Below are 17,676 nucleotides of genomic sequence, written 5' to 3'. Positions count from 1 at the left end.
TGTGTAAGACGCACCTTAGTTTGGGGGGAGGAAAATGGGGGGGGGGGGGAATTACATACCAGGTAGTTCATCTGGCCATCATCCTTAGTCTGGTCAACTTCAGCACATTATTTTATCCCCCGGTTAAGGCAGGAAAAAAAATATTTGGCAGGAGTAGCAATGAAAACAAGCCTGCCAAGACTTAGGGCTGGAAAAATACTTCTTTAAGAGAGTAGCAATGAAAAAATCAAGGAGAGAAGATCATTAGCACCTCCTTTTTCGAAGGGAGTAGCAATGAAAACAACCCACCTCTGCCGTCAGGCATGGGGGAACTGAGATATTCTTTCCCCCTAGGCCTTTACAATTTATGCATGGTATGTTTGTTTGTTTGTTTGTAGGGATGTTTGGTTTTACAATAAGGGTTTTTTAGTTGTTTTAGTATTGGATTTATATGATGTTTTTTATTACTGTTGTTAGCCGCCCCGAGTCTACGGAGAGGGGCGGCATACAAATTCAATCAATCAATCAATCAATCCTGCAAGCTGGAAAGATAGTTAGCACCTCATTAGGGCTGGGGGTGGGTGGGGGAAAGCTTCCATAAAGCTACGTTCGGAGCATAAGATGCACCCAGATTTTCAGCCCCTTTTAAAAGGAGGGGGGCAGTGTCTCTTATACTCCAAAAATAGGGAATGTCACCTGTGCTGCAAAATAAGTGCTATCTCATTCATTATGATTATTATTGTTATTATTAATGTTATTATTATTATTATTATTATTATTATTTATTAGATTTGTATGCCGCCCCTCTCCGCAGACTCGGGGTGGCTCACAACAGTGATAAAACAATATACAATAACAAATCTAATATTAAAAGTCTAAAATAACAATTTAACATTAAAAGCCTAAAAACCCCATTATTTAAAAAGCATACACACAAACATACCATACATAAAACTACATAGGCAAGGAGAGATGTCTCAGTTCCCCCATGCCTGACGGCAGAGATGGGTTTTAAGGAGTTTACGAAAGGCGAGGAGGGTGGGGGCAATCATAGAAAGTCTTATTTTGAGATCTCTATCTTATTTATTTATTTATTTATTTATGTGTTGTGTTGTGTTGTATTTATATGCAGCTCAATCCAAAACGGACTCAGAGCGGCTAACAACAATCATAAATACAACAGTAGTAAAAAAGCAATAAAAATACAACAATAAAATCAGCAATGCATACTATTATCTTCATTACAAGAGCCCTTTTTGTTGTTATTGTTGTTGTTGTTGTTATTATTATTATTATTATTATTATTATTATTTATTAGATTTGTATGCCGCCCCTCTCTGCAGACTTGGGGCAGCTCACGTGACAATCAGTTGACTTACAAACTGAACTTCTGTCGCTTATTACAGGAGCCGTGTCCGATTGTACCACCTTCACGCAAGGCCTGTTAAGCATATCGCTGCGGTCATTAAATTTATTTATTTATTTATTTATTTAATTGGACTCGGGGCGGCTCACAGCATATATAAAAACAGAACAATAATGTAATCCAATTAATACTACAATTTAAAAACAATTAAAAGGAAAAAAACACAAACAATTAACTTATTAACCAAAACATTCAGCAGTCATACTTAAGGCATTCAGTGGTCAGGGGAAGATCTAAAAGTCCCAAGCCTGGCGGCAAACATGAGTTTTTAAGCTCTTTCGGAAGGCAAGGAGGGAGGGGGCAGTGTGAATCTCTGAGGGGAGTTGATTCCAGAGGGCCGGGGCTCCCACAGAGAAGGCTCTACCCCTATGAATCTTGCAGTCATTAAGCGAGCCTGGCTTTCCCTGTTGACTTTCCTTGTCGGGATCCCACAGACGGCGATCCTTTGATACACACTACCCCCACCCCCGGAACAGTGCTTTTATAATTTTATAAAATTTTATAATTATTTTATAGTCTAAGGAGAAGGGCGGCATAAAAATGGAATAAATAAATAAATAATTCTCTGTTCTCTATGACCTAATCCAGCTAATACAGATGCGCAGTTCTATAAGATGCTGTAATTCATAAACATGCCAACATATCATAGATAACGCTGCAGGTATAATGATAGGAGTTTACAGGAACTCTGAGAAAGCCAGGCAAAGGAATGCATCTAAGGGTACCAGCTAGGACTCTCATTACATCATGAGAACATTAACTTTCCCCGAACTCTTCCCAGGCCTACCCAGAAATCCATAATTGCAAAGCCTGAGCAAAGCTTATGCTAACAGCTAATGTGAACTAAGCACCCATGTGCGGTTTCTGGCATATCTGGGCATGCCCATCCATATGACCTTAGACCTATACAAGGAATACTACACCCAAACGGAACAGAGCATCACCTGTGTCTCCTGATCCGATTCCCTCTCCCAACTCCAGGGGTCCATGCGCTACTGCGCAAGCTGCAGTTCCTGTTTGAGCTTCCGGCCCGTCTGACCAAATGCGTGGAGCTGGCGGCCTACGGGCAGGCAGTCCGGTACTACAGCAAAGCCCGCTGCATCCTCCACCAGTACCAACACATGCCCTCCTTCCGAGGCATCCAGGACGACTGTCAGAAGATCATGGCTGACCTGGCACAGAAGCTGCGGGAGAAATTTAGGTAAGCATCCAGGGCAGGAGTCTCCAATCTTGGCAACCTTTAAAACTCTTATTTTTTAATAACACCTTTTTTTAAATTATTTTTTCCAACAAACGTTGCATCCTCAATCCATCAGTGTGTCATCTAGGTCCAGAATTTTTGAGTCAACGTTTTTACATATACAGTGGTACCTCATGATACGAACCCCTCGTCTTACGAACATTTCGTGATACGAACATTTCGTGATACGAACATTTCGTGATACGAACCCGGGGTTCATGATTTGTTTGCCTTGTCTTAAGAACCATTTTCACCTTACAAACCCGAGCCGGGGGCGTGGGCTCTCCTACTGCGCATGCGCTCTACCTTGGGCTCTCTTACTGCAGCAGGGATTTCCCTGCCTTGTGACTGTCATTTCCGGAATTTCCTCCCTGCCTTCCTCCTCCTCCTCCTCCTGTATTCCGCCTCCCTCCCAGCCTTCGGGCAGCATTCGCCTTCCTCCGCCGCCATCGGCACCCAGCTCCTCCTTGTCTTCTCACTTCTTTACAAGTTGACAGTCGGGCGGCAGCGCAGAGGCTGGGGGCGGCGAGGGTGTGTGGAAGAGGTACACGGGAGAACTGGGGGGAACCGCAGCCACCGCTACGTGGAAGGGACCCGGCTGGGAAGCTCCCGAAGGTGGTCTTTGCGTCGTCCCAGGAAAGCAAGCAGCAGGCATGGGCTGGGGTCTTTCCCCTAGGGGCAAAGGTGGTGGTCGCGGGGTGGTTTTGCTGCAGGCGGGTGTCTAGGCACCGCAGCTCCCCCCAGTTCTCCCGCGGACCTCTTCCACACACCCCGACTCCCCCAGCTTCTGATCTTTTCTTTCGGCTTCTGGATGGATGGGAGGAGCTAAGCGGCCAGAGGAATTAATGTAAAACGCCGCTGGGCTGGCAACGTCTCCGTGCTGCTTAGCTCCTCCTGTCCAGCTCGAAGCCGAAAGAAACGCGTGGAGGCTGGTAAACAAAAGGCAGAACTTTCGGCTTCTGGGTGGATGGGAGCGGCGTTTTACATTGATTCCTCCGGCCGCTACCTGTACAAATTGCACACTTCCAGGGGAAAGAGAAGAGCAAATTTTGGCATGGGTGCCAGAAAAAAGGAATATTTATGCATATGATCTGGGAGTGTGCAGAAATACAGAAATTCTGGAAGGTAGTCCAGAATGAAATTAATAAAATGTTAAACATTAATTGGATCATTATAAAAGAAACAGCAATTTTAATTAAATATAGGGAATTGGGAGAATTTAAGGAAATTAAAACTGCAGCATTGGAAAGTGCTCAAGCGGTGAAAGTTTTAGGATGGAAAGATTCTACAAAATGGACAGTACAAAATTGGTATTGGTATATGGTGGATCACATATATTTTGAAATTATGGAAATAAGATTAAATAATTTTGATGAGAATAAATTAGAGAAGCTGATGGTGCGATGGAACAAGGTAAAAGATTATATGTTAAGTAAAATCTGTGATGTAAATACGAAAAATAAACTACAATCACTCTTTTAGTAAAATTTGCTCAAGATAGAGCCAAGGATTAATAGATAGATAAACAAGTGAAACCTCTTTGAATCCTCCCGTAGGGGTGGTGGGGGTGATGGGGTGTGTGTGTTGTTTGGTGATGGGCACAAGCACTGTGCACTGTTATATGTTTGTTTTTTGTAAACCTATAAAAAATCAATTAAAAATATTAAAAAAAAAAAAAAAAGATTCCTCCGGCCGCTTAGCTCCTCCCATCCACCCAGAAGCCGAAAGTTCTGTCTTTTGTTTACCAGCCTCCCGAAGATGTGGGCTGGGGTCTTTCCGGGAGAGCAAGCAGCCCGAAGCCGAAAGAAACGTGTTTCTTTTTTTTTTTCCTTAGCCAAGGGCATTTTTGGGGAGGCATGCAAGAACTTCTTCTCTAAGAGAATAAACAATGAGCCTTTTATGAAAATCCTTGAATACACTCTCCAAGTTTTAAGAATGATACAAATACAGATGGAGAACAGTCACATCATTCATAAAAGAAGGACTACGGGGAGACATGATAGCAGCGTTCCGATATCTCAGAAGTCAATAGTTTGACTTCTTTGCCACAAAGAAGTCAAACTATTCTCCAAAGCACCTGAAGGTAGAACAAGAAGCAATGGGTGGAAACTAAACAAGAAGAGAAGCAACTTAGAACTAAGGAGAAATTTGCCGACAGTGAGAACAATTAATCTGTGGAACAGCTTGCTTCCAGAAGTTGTGAATGCCTCAAAACACTGGAAGTTTTTAAGCAGATGTTGGATAAACATCGGTCTGAAGTAGTGTAGGGTTTCCTGCCTAAGCAGGGGGTTGGACTAGAAGACCTCCAAGGTCCCTTCCAACTTTGTTGTTGTTGTTGTTGTTATTGATTGGTCAAAGTTACCACGGCCTCGGAAAAAAGCAACTTTCAGCCTGACCTGACCTTTGAAAAGTGTTCGGGAACTTCAGATCGTGCAGAACGCAGCCACGAGAGCCATCGTGGGGCTTCCAAGATTCGCCCACGTTTCTTCAACACTCCATGGCTTGCATTGGCTGCCGATCAGTTTCTGGTAACAATTCAAAGTGTTGGTCATGAACTTTAAAGCCCTACATGGCATTGGACCAGAGTACCTCCGGAACCGCTTGCTACCACACGAATCCCAGCGACCGATAAAGTCCCACAGAGTTGGCCTTCTCCAGGTCCCGTCGACTAAACAATGTTGTTTGGCGGGCCCCAGGGGAAGAGCCTTCTGTGTGGCGGCCCCCCCGGAGATTAGAACGGCCCCCACCCTCCCTGTCTTTCGTAAACTACTCAAGACTCACTTATACCGCCAGGCATGGGGGAGTCGAGACACCTTTCCCCCAGGCTTTTTTATACTTTGTTTTATGTTTGGTATGAATGTGCTGTTTGGGTTTTTTTTGGTTTTTTAAAAAATAATTATAGGGTTTTATGTTTTTTTAATATTAGATTTGTTCCACTACTATATTGTTTTTATTACTGTTGTGAGCCACCCCAAGTCTTCGGAGAGGGGCGGCATACAAATCTAATTAATAATAATAATAATAATAATAATAATAATAATAATAATAATAATAATAGCATCATGAGATCCCCAGTTCCACAACTTGGCATTTGGCTTGGTTTTACAACTAGTTGCAACAGTTACATGAAAAAACGGACATAAGTAATTTTTCCCCTGGAGCAAGGGGAGGGGCATGGAGCAAGGGGGGGCATTATGACCGTCCAATGAGTTCACCGTTTTTCCCCCCCTCCAGGGATGGAGCCTCTGGGGCCAAGGACTTAGCCGAATGTGTGGAACTGCTGCTCCAACTGGGGGAGCCGGCGGAAGAGCTGTGTGACGAATTCCTCTCTCACGCCCACTGCCGGCTGCAGGCTGAGCTGCAGGCCCTGGAGGCCGAGCTGGGAGACTGCTCGCCTTTAGGGGCAGCCGGCCCAGCCACCGACATCCTCGAATTCACCGACCGCGGGTGCAACAGCTTCGTCAGCAACATCTGCCTGGTGATCACCTCCTACCAGGAGCTGTTCATCCACCGGGAAGGCGCCCAGGGCATCACCCGCATGGCTCACGACAAGCTGGTGGCCTTCGTCGACGGCCTGATGGAACGCTACTTCGCCCTGGTGGAGAGGCGCATCCAGCTCGAGAAAGGGGTGGGCGACAACTCCCTGCTGGTGCGGGCGCTGGACCGCTTCCACCGGCGCCTGCAAGCCCTGGCCAGGCTTTTGCCGGCCTCGCGGGCGGTCGCCGAAGGGACCGAGATCGTGGTGCGCGCGGCCAAGGAGCGCATCCGGCAGTACCTGCAGGCCTTGGAGAGCTTCTACCTGGACTGCCTGACGGACGTGCGCCAGTCCTTGGCTGCCCCCCGGCTGGTGGGGAAGGATAACCCCAGCCTGGCAGAGCTGCTGGGTACCATCTCGGCCTCCATCCTCAACCAGATCAAGTCTGTCCTCACCTACGTTCACCTCTTCACCGCCAAGGACATCAGCTTCTCCAACAAGCCTTACTTCAAGGTAAAAAAAACCCACAGGGATTTGTCCTTTTGTAACCCGCTACAAAGCACCCTTTCGTCTCCCTTAACCGCTTTAAGATGTGTGGATTTCAACTCACAGAATTCTGTTGGCTGGGGAATCCCGGGAGTTGAAGTCCACGTGTCTTAAAGTTGCCACGGATGTGAAACTTTGCGTGAAGTTTCCGAAAGATGCCCGATTGAATTCATGAGCCACGGGCCAAGTTTTTTAAAACATCTGGTCATTTATTGGGAGCGACATTTCGGCAATGCTCCGATGCAGTCAAAACCGTGCTCATGTAATTTACGGTCCCTCATGACCCCCACTCCTTCCTGGCCATGTCATAAATCACATTCTCCAATGAACCACATTGGAGGGGGGGGAGGGCTGTAAAACCCATATCCCTCCTGACTCCGGTATCCTAAGATACAATCTGTAGAAAAATGTGTGGAATGTAGTTTCATTTGGGGCAATTGTCAGTTCTCCCGCCCACTCCTGTTTATGGCAACTTGAAAGCTTTGTAAGTTGACATTCTGCTATATGCTATATTCTGCTATATGTCTGTCCCTTGCCCTAATTAAAACGTGAATCTCAAGCATGTTAAGAGAAGCTTTGTAAATTGACATTTAACTGATATACCGTGTTTCCCCCCAAAATTAGACCCTGGGGGGGGGGTTGGGGGGGGTTAGCACCAAAAAAAAGGCACCAAGTCATCCGGAGCTCTGTTATAAAAGTTATAAGTTTAAGTTTAATCAGATTTGTATGCCGCCCCTCTCCGCAGACTCGGGGCGGCTCACAGCAATAGCAATACAATGTAAAACAAATCCAATATTTAAATTAATTTAAAAAACCCCACAAGTTAAAACCAATCATACACACTAGCGTACCATACATAAATTTTATAAGCCTAGGGAGAAGGAACATGTCAATTCCCCCATGCCTGACAACAGAGGTGGGTTTTAAGGAAATGCAAATTTACCATATTTTTCGGAATATAAGATGCACCTTTTTCCTCCCTAAAAGAGGCTGTAAATTCAGGTGTTTCATACTCTGAATGCAGCTTTTTTTCCAAGCTTTTCCCCCCCCAGCCCTAAATAGATGCTAACAATCTTCCCAGCTCTTACCTTACAGGCTTTTTCATTGTTTCTCTCTGCGAAGAATGTTTTCCAAGCCCTAAGTCTTTGCGGGGTTTTTTCCATTGCTTTTAACTTGCTCCAAATGTTTCTTTCCAGCCCTAACCAGGTGCTAACGATGTTCCCAGCTCTTACTGGGTTGCAAGCTCTTTCAGTATTACTCTCTCCAAATAAGGTTTTTTTAAAGCCCCAACCAGGAAGTAAAATAATGTGCTGAAACTGACCAGATTAAGTTAGACCCTAGCCAGATGAAACCTGGTAAGCAGATTCTTTTCCCTATTTTCCTCCCCAAAAATTAAGTTGCGTCTTATACTCCGAAAAATACAGTAGGTGATCCTTGGCTTACGACAGTTCATTTAGTGACCGTTCAAGGTTAACAACGGCACTGAAAAAAGGACAATTTTTCACCATTACGACCATTTGCAAGCACACACACACACACCCTCCATGGTCAGATGATTAAAATTCGGATGACTCGTATTTACGACGGCCGCAGTGCCCCAGGGGTCACTCATTCTCTCCTTTGGTGACCTTTTTTGATGAGCCAAGTTGATGGAAAGCCAGCTTTGCTTAACCGGCTTACTGACTTTATTAGTGGCAGCGATTCGCTTAAAAAAACACCGCGAGAAATGTCGTAAAACTGGCCAGACCTCACCTAACGACAGAAATGTTGGGCTCACTTGGGGTTATAAGTCAAGGACTAGGACAAGGACTGTTTACTGCTGCACCACTAGCCTGCGCAATGGTGGGCTTCTACCGGTTCAGTTCCGATGATCAGCTGGCCCTGCCCATATCCTGTCCTATACAGTGTTCCCTAGATTTTCGTGGGGGATGCGTTCCGAGACCGCCCGCAAAAGTTGAATTTCCGCGAAATAGAGATGCGGAAGTAAATACACTATTTTTGGCTATGAACAGTATCACAAGCCATCCCTTAACACTTGAAACCCCTAAATTGCAATTTCCCATTCCCTTAGCAACCATTCAGATTATTACTCACCATGTTTATTTATTAAAGTTTATTAAAAAAAATATTTATTAAAGGTGGACGAAAGTTTGGTGATGACATATGACGTCATCGGGCGGGGAAAAACGTGGTATAGGGGAAAAAACCACAAAGTATTTTTTAATTAATATTTCATCTTACAAACCCACCGCCGCCGCTGGGATGCCCCATCTCCGGACTTCCATTGCCAGCGAAGCACCTGTTTTTGCACTGCTGGGATTTCCCTGAGGCTCCCCTCCATGGGAAACCCCACCTCTGGACTTCTGTGTTTTTGTGATGCTGCAGGGGAATCCCAGCAGCACAAAAGTGGGCGCTACGCTGGCAGCGGAAGTCCAGAGGTGGGGTTTCCCAGCGGGGGGAACCTCAGTGAAATTGCAGCATTGCAAAAACACAGAGGTCCAGAGGTGGGGTTTCGAGGACTTCGGCGTTTTTGCGATGTTGCGTTTTCACTGATGCTCCCTTTGCTGGGAAACCCCACCTCCGGACTTCTGTTGCCAGCGAAGCACTCGTTTTTGCAATGCTGGGATTCCCCTGCAGCATCGCAAAAACACAGAAGTCCGGAGGTGGGGTTTCCCATGGAGGGGAGCCTCAGGGGAATCCCAGCAGCGCAAAAACGGGCGCTTCGGCTGGCAAAAGGGGTGAATTTTGGGCTTGCACGCATTAATAGCTTTTCCATTGATTCCTATGGGAAACATTGTTTCGTCTTACAAACTTTTCATCTTAAGAACCTCATCCCGGAACCAATTAAGTTTGTAAGACAAAGTATCACTGTATTTTGAACTGCGCGATCACTGAACCGCTTGTTAAACCCTACCACAGAGCGTCTCCCTTTGCTTTCCTCTAGGGCGAATTCTGCAGCCAGGGCGTCCGCGAAGGCCTCGTGGTCAGCTTCATAAAGTCCCTTTGCCAGATCGCCCGGCAGTTCTGCGAGACTTTGGGCGACAAAGGGGGATCCAGCCCGCCGGCTCTCTTACTCCTCCTCTCCCGCCTCTGCTTGGATTACGAGACGGCCACCATCAGTTACATCCTCACCTTAACCGATGAGCAGTTCCTGGTGCAGGTAGGGTCGGAGGCCGTCCAGAGAGCTAATTCAGAAGTCCAAACCTTTGCATCAAGCTCTCTTCTTCTGTTGGTACTTTATCGGATCCAAATTCTGGTGAAGCGCACCGAAGAAATGGCAGCCTATCCCTTCAGTTGCAGACCTGGCGCTTCAGGAAATCTTAAAATTTATTTTGACGCTAGCATTGCATGCGACAGCTGGTCCTTGACTTATGACCTCAGTTGGGACTGGAATTTTGGGCCTAACACTCAGAAGTCAAGGCATCTTTTGTTTATCCATTTTTACAAGGATTGCTAAGGGAAACACAGAGTTGTAAATCCAAATATATTCTCCTGGAAGTCCACCCATCTTAAAGCATGCTGGCTAAGGAATTCTGGGAGTTGAAGTCCTCCCATCCTAAAACATGCTGACTGAGAGATTCTGGGAGTTGAAGTCCTTCCCTCATAAAGCATGATTACTGGGGAATTCTGGGAGTTGAAGTCCTCCCATCTTAAAGCATGATTACTGGGGGATTCTGGGAGTTGAAGTCCTCCCATCTTAAAGCATGATTACTGGGGGATTCTGGGAATTGAAGTCCTCCCATCTTAAAGCATGCTGGCTGGGGAATTCTAGGAGTTCAAGTCCTCCCATCTTAAAGCATGCTTGCTGGGGAATTCTGGGAGTTGAAGTCCTCTTGTTTTAAAGCATGATTACTGGGGGATTCTGGGAGTTGAAGTCCTCCCATCTTAAAGCATGCTTGCTGGGGAATTCTGGGAGTTGAAGTCCTCTTATTTTAAAACATGATTACTGGGGGATTCTGGGAGTTGAAGTCCTCCCATCCTAAAACATGCTGACTGAGAGATTCTGGGAGTTGAAGTCCTCTTATTTTAAAGCATGATTACTGGGGGATTCTAGGAGTTGAAGTCCTCCCATTTTAAAGCATGATTACTGGGGGATTCTGGGAGTTGAAGTCCTCCCATCTTAAAGCATGATCACTGGGGGACTCTGGGAGTTGAAGTCCTCCCATTTTAAAGCATGATTACTGGGGGATTCTGGGAGTTGAAGTCCTCCCATCTTAAAGCATGATTACTGGGGGATTCTGGGAGTTGAAGTCCTCCCATCTTAAAGCATGATTACTGGGGAATTCTGGGAGTTGAAGTCCTCCCATCCTAAAATATGCTGACTGAGAGATTCTGAGAGTTGAGGTCCTCCCATCTTAAAGCTGCTAAGAAACACCTATTAGACTTTTCACGCTTTCCCCTGACTGCAAATCCAAACTACAAAAAAACCCCTAGATTATGCCGGTCTATGACCGTAATAAAGATTTGATTTGACTTCAGCTTGCCGTAAAGCTTAAAAACCCATCGAGGCCAGAAACATAGAATAAAATAAATTTTGATCCCCGATCACTGCTGATCAGAGGCAAAAAAAAAAATCCCTTTTAAGCATTACCCAACCACCCATGAGCTTAATTTTTTATTTTTTGCAATAAAGCCACCGCAAGCTCAGGACAGGAGAAGGAACACATGTACCCAAATGCCACTTTTGCACAATTTGTCCTCGGTGTTTCCTGATTGCAATACTTGGAGAGTCGCTTGCGCCATTGCACGGGGCCCCTCCTGCATTATCCAACGGTGTGGTTTCCTGCTCTGGAGCTGTCGGGGGAGCCCCACGGAAAAGCCCAGGGTGGCTCAGGCTTCTAAGCTGACACCCCCACCCCCTCTTAAGCAAGTTCTCTTCAAGATCCACATTGGGTTAGGTTGAATATGAATGATATTTATTTATTTTATTCATTTATTCGACTTCTATGACGCCCAATCCCGAAGGACTCAGGGCGGCTTACAATAATAATGTTAAATAGAAGTACAAATAGGTACAGAGCAATAAAAAGAAGGCGAATATAATCAGTCTACGGAGAGGGGCGGCATACAAATCTAATAAATTTATTTATTATTTATTTATTATTTAGATTTGTATGCCGCCCCTCTCCGAAGACTCGGGGCGGCTCACAACAAGATAGAACAAATCATAAATAATCCAAATAACATTAAAATATTTAAAGATTTAAAAGAACCCCATATACTAACAGACACACACACAAGCATACCATGTATACATTGAACATGCCCGGGGGAGGTGTTTCAATTCCCCCATGCCGGACGGCAAATAATAATAATAATAATAATAATAATAATAATAATAATAATAATAATAATTGAAACTATGTAATACTCCGTATTAAATGAAACGCAGTTAATATAAAACAGTCATGATCCCATACATATATACCAGTGATGGAAAACCTATGGCACAGGTGCCACCGGTGGCACGCAGAGCCATATCTACTGGCACACGAGCCATTGCCCGAGCTCAGCGCCATTGTGCATGTGTGTGATTTTTGCTGATTATTGGTTCGCAAATAGGCTCAGAGGATGTTTTTGGCTTCCAGAGAGCCTCCAGGGGGATGGGGAGGTCATTTTTACCCTGCCTTGGTTCCAGGGAAGCCTTTGGAGCCTGGGGAAGGCGAAACACGAGCCTACTGGGCCCACCAGAAGTTGGGAAACAAACGATTTCTGGCCTTCAGAGGGCCTCCAGGGGGTGGGGGAAGCTGTTTTCGCCCTCCCCAAGCATTGAATTATGGATGTGGGCACTCACGCATGTGGAATAAGGGCGCACGCACGATCTTTTGGCATCCGAAGTATGCCCATGTCACATCAACAGTCTGCAGTCTGCATTGGTTGCCGATCAGTTCCCGGTCACAATTCAAAGTGTTGGTTATGACCTATAAAGCCCTTCATGGCATCGGACCAGAATATCTCAGGGACTGCCTTCTACCGCATGAATCCCAGCAACCAGTTAGGTCCCACAGAGTTGGCCTTCTCCAGGTCCCGTCGACTAAACAATGTCGTTTGGCGGGATCCAGGGGAAGAGCCTTCTCTGTGGCGGCCCCGACCCTCTGGAACTAGCTCCCCCCAGACATCAGAATTGCCCCCACACTCCTCGCCTTTCGTAAGCTCCTTAAAACCCACCTCTATCGTCAGGCATGGGGGAATTGAGATATTCCTTTCCCCCTAGGCCTATACAATTTATGCATGGTATGTTTGTGTGTGTGCTTGGTTTTTAATAAGGGTTTTTTAATTATTTTAAATATTAGATTTGTCATATGCTGTTTTATTATTGTTGTTAGCTGCCCTGAGTCTACGGAGAATGAATGAATAAATAAATAAGTAAATAAATAAATAAATAAATATAAATAAATAAATAATAGTAATACTGTAATAATAATTTATTGGATTTGTATGCCGCCCCTCTCTGTAGACTCGGGGCGGTTCGCCATCACTGATATATACCATTCATACAGTGTGTCCCTGTCAGTTGTTAATTCATAACCCCCCAAGCCTGCCAGCAAAGCCAGGTCTTCGTGGCCTTACGGAAGGCCAGTAGAGTGGGAGCAGTACGGACATCGGGGGGTAGTTGGTTCCATAGAGCCGGGACGGCCACAGAGAAGGCCCTCCCCTGTGGTCCTGCCAACCTGCATTGATTTGTCGATGGGACCCAGAGGAGGCCAACTCGGTGTGTACTTATTGGTCTTTGGATGGTATGTGGCAAGAGGCGGCCCTGTAAATATTTAGCCCATAAGCCTATATTAACTTTGGCATCCACGCCTGGCTCGGATTAAGGACTCTTGTTTACAAAACTAGGCATTTAACAGCATGGAGTTGACAACTCTAACCAGTGTTACTCATAACTTGATAGCTTTCAGATGTATGGACTTTGGGAAGTCGACCCGTCTTGATGCACAGTTCCATGCCGGCTGGGGAATTCTGGGAGTTGAAGTCCACCCATCTTAAAAGTTGGTCAACCGCCTGCCTTTCAGCATTGGCAGAGGGCATTCTTAGCATTTCCAAGCTTGTATAAATGCATAGGTCGTGTCTTTTTACACATTTATTTATAACACCTGCCATATACCAGGTGGATGGTGGCAACAGTTGTCCCCAGATATATATATATATATATATACACACACACACACACACATACACACACACACACATACACACACACACACACACACACACACAGTGGTTCCTCTACCTAAGAACATCTCTACTTACGGAACTTTTCTAGATAACAACCAGGTGTCCAAGATTCTTTTGCCTCTTCTCAAGAACCATTTTCCATTTACAAACCTGAGCCTCCTTGGGGCCTCTCTAGGAATCTCCTGGGAGGAAACGGCCGGAAAATGCGGTGGAGAAACCTCTGTGGGGCCTCTCTAGCAATCTCCTGGGAGGAAACAGTGCCAGAAAAGTCAGGGAGAAGCCTCTGTGGGGCCTCTCTCGCAATCTCCTGGGAGGAAACAGTGCCAGAAAAGTCAGGGAGAAGCCTCTGTGGGGCCTCTCTCACAATCTCCTGGGAGGAAACAGTGCCAGAAAAGTCAAGGAGAAGCCTCTGTGGGGCCTCTCTCGCAATCTCCTGGGAGGAAACAGAGCCAGAAAATGCGGGGAGAAGCCTCTGTGGGGCCTCTCTAGGAATCTCCTGGGAGGAAACAGGGCCTGAATAGGTGGGGAGAATCCTCCATGGGGCCTCCTGGGAGGAAACAGGGCTTCCACCCTCCCTGTGGTTTCCCCAATCGCACACATTATTTGCTTTTACATTGAATCCTATGGGAAAAATTGCTGCTTCTTACAAACTTTTCTACTTAAGAACCTGGTCACAGAACGAATGAAGTTCGTAAGTAGAGGTACCACTGTAATTGTCAAATACAGTATGCCTATCAGAGGAGACCCCCCTTTGCTGCTTTTTACAGACCTCACAGCAGCATTTGATGTGGTAAACAGAGATTATCGAGTAAACCGACATTTCTTAAAATAGAACGTAGACTCCTGGCTTTGATTGAAGCCCTTTACACAGGTACCTGTTTGAGGATACGGTATGGGGCTAATGAGGCTCTGACTAACAGGATTCACACAACTAATGGGGTAATGCAAGGTTTATGCTGGCCCCATTATTATTTAATTTATGACTTGCCAGGGTTAACGAAGGGTCCCATGCCGATGATCCTAAATATATACTGTAACAGCTTGCTGTAAAGTAGAGTAGAGTGGAATGGAATAAAGAAAGATTAAATAGCCCAAAAGCCCAAAACAATTTCCGGGGTAAAGGAGATGCCGTTTAAAAACCCCGGCGTGCCAGCTGTCAGTCCGTCCTTCTAACCGCCGTGCTCTCCTTTCTCACTGGCCCTTCTCCCTCCCAACAGGACCACTCCCCCGTGACGCCGGTCACCGTGCTGTGCACCGAGGCCAGGGAGGCTGCCCAGAAGCTGCTGAACCATTACGTGAAGGTCCAGGGGCTGATCATCTCCCAGATGTTGCGCAAGAGCGTGGAGACGCGCGACTGGATCTCCACCATCGAGCCGCGCAATGTCCGCGCCGTCATGAAGCGGGTGGTGGAAGACGCCACCTCGATCGACGTGCAGGTGAGCACAGGCGGAGGCCCAGCCGAGCCCTGGATTTTCCTGGGAAGAAGGTGAAGCAGTTGTTTAGGGCAGTGTTTTTCAACCAGTGTGCCACTAGTGTGCCGTGAGACATGGTCAGGTGTGCCGCGAAGCTCAGAGAGAGAAAGAAAACAAGAGAGAGAAAGAAAGACAGAAAGAAAGAGAGAGAGAAAGAAAGAAAGAAAGCAAGAGAGAGAGAAAGAGAACAAGAGAGAGAAAGAAAGCAAGAGAGAGAGAAAGAGAGAAAGAAAGAGAGAGAAAGAAAGAGAGGGAGGGAAGGTGGGAGAGAGAAAGACATAGAGGGAGGTAGGGAGAAAAAGAGCAAAAAAGAGGAAGGAAGGAAGAGAGAAAGAGGGGTGGAGAGAGAGAGAAAAAAGAAGGGAGAGAAAGAGGGAGGGAGAGAGAAATAGAGCGGAAGGGAGAAAGAGAGAGAAAAAAAAATTGTCCAAACTTTTTTTAGCGCCCCCCCCCCCCCCCTAACTCAATGTGCCCCAGGATTTTGTAAATGTAAAAAATATGCCATGGCTCAAAAAAGGTTGAAAATCACTGGTTTAGGGCAGTGTTTCCCAACCTTGGCAACTTGAAGGTATTTGGACTTCAACTCCCAGAATTCCCCAGCCAGCAAATGCTGGCTGGGGAATTCTGGGAGTTGAAGTCCAGATATCTTCAAGTTGCCAAGGTTGGGAAACACTAGTCTAACCTACTCACTGTATGTATGGTCTGCATTTTCTCTGTATTGCAGTCATGTATTATAGCTAAAATGTGCTTAGGCTTGAGAGCTTTGTTTACTGATTATTACAGAGACAACTGATAAGAAAGACTATGTACTTGGTAATATTTGGATTGTTATTTTGACTATAATGTGTATGATTTTAGACTGTTTATCTTAATACGTTATTTCTCAAAGAAAATTTTAATTTAGGTTAGTGTATCTGTGTGTGGCTGAGTAGTTATACAAATCTAATAAATAAATAAATGAACCTCAATCTAAATGTTTCTCTGTGTGCACAACCTTGGTAAACAAGGATTACTCTGCTCATACAAAGTCTGCAGGTGTTAAAATTTCGAAGAACTTTAACCAAATTTCCTTTCCTTTCCAGAGAACGATACTGCAGTGCTGTAATTTATTTATTTATTTTATTTATTCGATTTTTATGCCGCCCTTCTCCTTAGACTCAGGGCGGCTTACAACCTGTTAGCAATAGCACTTTTTAAAACAGAGCCAGCCTATTGCCCCCACAATCCGGGTCCTCATTTTACCCACCTGGGAAGGATGGAAGGCTGTGTCAACCTTGAGCCGGTGATGAGATTTGAACCGCTGACCTGCAGATCTACAGTCAGCTTCAGTGGCCTGCAGTACAGCACTCTAACTGCTGCGCCACCCTGGCTCATTGGAATGTTGGAAGCACAAGGCATTCTAGGAGTTGAAGTCCACCCATGTAGGGTCTCCTGCTTAGGCAGGGGGTTTGGGCTAGATGACCTCCAAGGTCCCTTCCAACTCTCTGTTATTCTGCTCTGTATTCTGTGCCACTGTGTCCATACTAGCATCTCTCGCTTCCCTGCCCTTGTCTCTTCTCCCAGGTGGGCCTGCTCTACGAGGAAGGCGTACGGAAAGCTCAGAGCAGCGATTCCAGCAAGCGGACTTTCTCCGTGTCCAGGCAGCAGAGCCGCTACGCACCCAGTTACACTCCCAGGTGAGCCGACGGGTCAAGCCCACATAGCAAACGGAGGCGCAGAATTGACCTCCTCTGTATAAAATACTTGCAGGTATTCTCCATGGCGGCCTCCGTGTAAGGAGTTTAAGAAGAAAGTAACTGTTGCAAAATGAATAGACTGCAGGCAGGAAGTCATGTGTGAAGGCACCCAGAACGAAGCCAGGCACCCCCTTTTATTGTCCTCAAGTTACATCTCAAGGGCAGTAGGAAAAGCAAGTAGGATGCTTGGCTGCATAGCTAGAGGTATAACAAGCAGGAAGAGGAGATTGTGATCCCGCTATATAGAGCGCTGGTGAGACTCCATTTGGAATACTGTGTCCAGTTCTGGAGACCTCACCTACAAAAAGATATTGATAAAATTGAACGGGTCCAAAGACGGGCTACAAGAATGGTGGAAGGTCTTAAGCATAAAACGTATCAGGAAAGACTTAATGAACTCCATCTGTATAGTCTGGAGGACAGAAGGAAAAGGGGGACATGATCGAAACATTTAAATATCTTAAAGGGTTAAATAAGGTTCAGGAGGGAAGTATTTTTAATAGGAAAGTGAACACAAGAACAAGGGGACACAATCTGAAGTTAGTTGGGGGAAGGATCAAAAGCAACGTGAGAAAATATTATTTCACTGAACGAGTAGTAGATCCTTGGAACAAACTTCCCGC

General features: G+C 45.7%; 1 protein-coding gene across 2 annotated transcripts in view; it reads left to right on the top strand.

The window, feature by feature from the left end:
* Positions 1–17,676, top strand: part of VPS51 (VPS51 subunit of GARP complex) — a 31,787-nt gene that overhangs the window by 5,993 nt on the left and 8,118 nt on the right. For both annotated transcript variants that reach the window (XM_070766271.1, XM_070766272.1), the window contains exons 4-8: positions 2,387–2,606; positions 5,880–6,633; positions 9,611–9,826; positions 15,063–15,281; positions 16,881–16,993. In XM_070766271.1, the coding sequence (XP_070622372.1) occupies positions 2,387–2,606; positions 5,880–6,633; positions 9,611–9,826; positions 15,063–15,281; positions 16,881–16,993 (1,522 nt within the window). The remainder of the gene's footprint in view (positions 1–2,386; positions 2,607–5,879; positions 6,634–9,610; positions 9,827–15,062; positions 15,282–16,880; positions 16,994–17,676) is intronic.

The sequence above is a fragment of the Erythrolamprus reginae genome, chromosome 13, assembly GCF_031021105.1.
Source record: "Erythrolamprus reginae isolate rEryReg1 chromosome 13, rEryReg1.hap1, whole genome shotgun sequence".
Classification (NCBI taxonomy): domain Eukaryota; kingdom Metazoa; phylum Chordata; class Lepidosauria; order Squamata; family Dipsadidae; genus Erythrolamprus; species Erythrolamprus reginae.
Note: the sequence above shows the minus strand (reverse complement) of the source record. Positions and strands in the feature narration are given on the sequence as shown.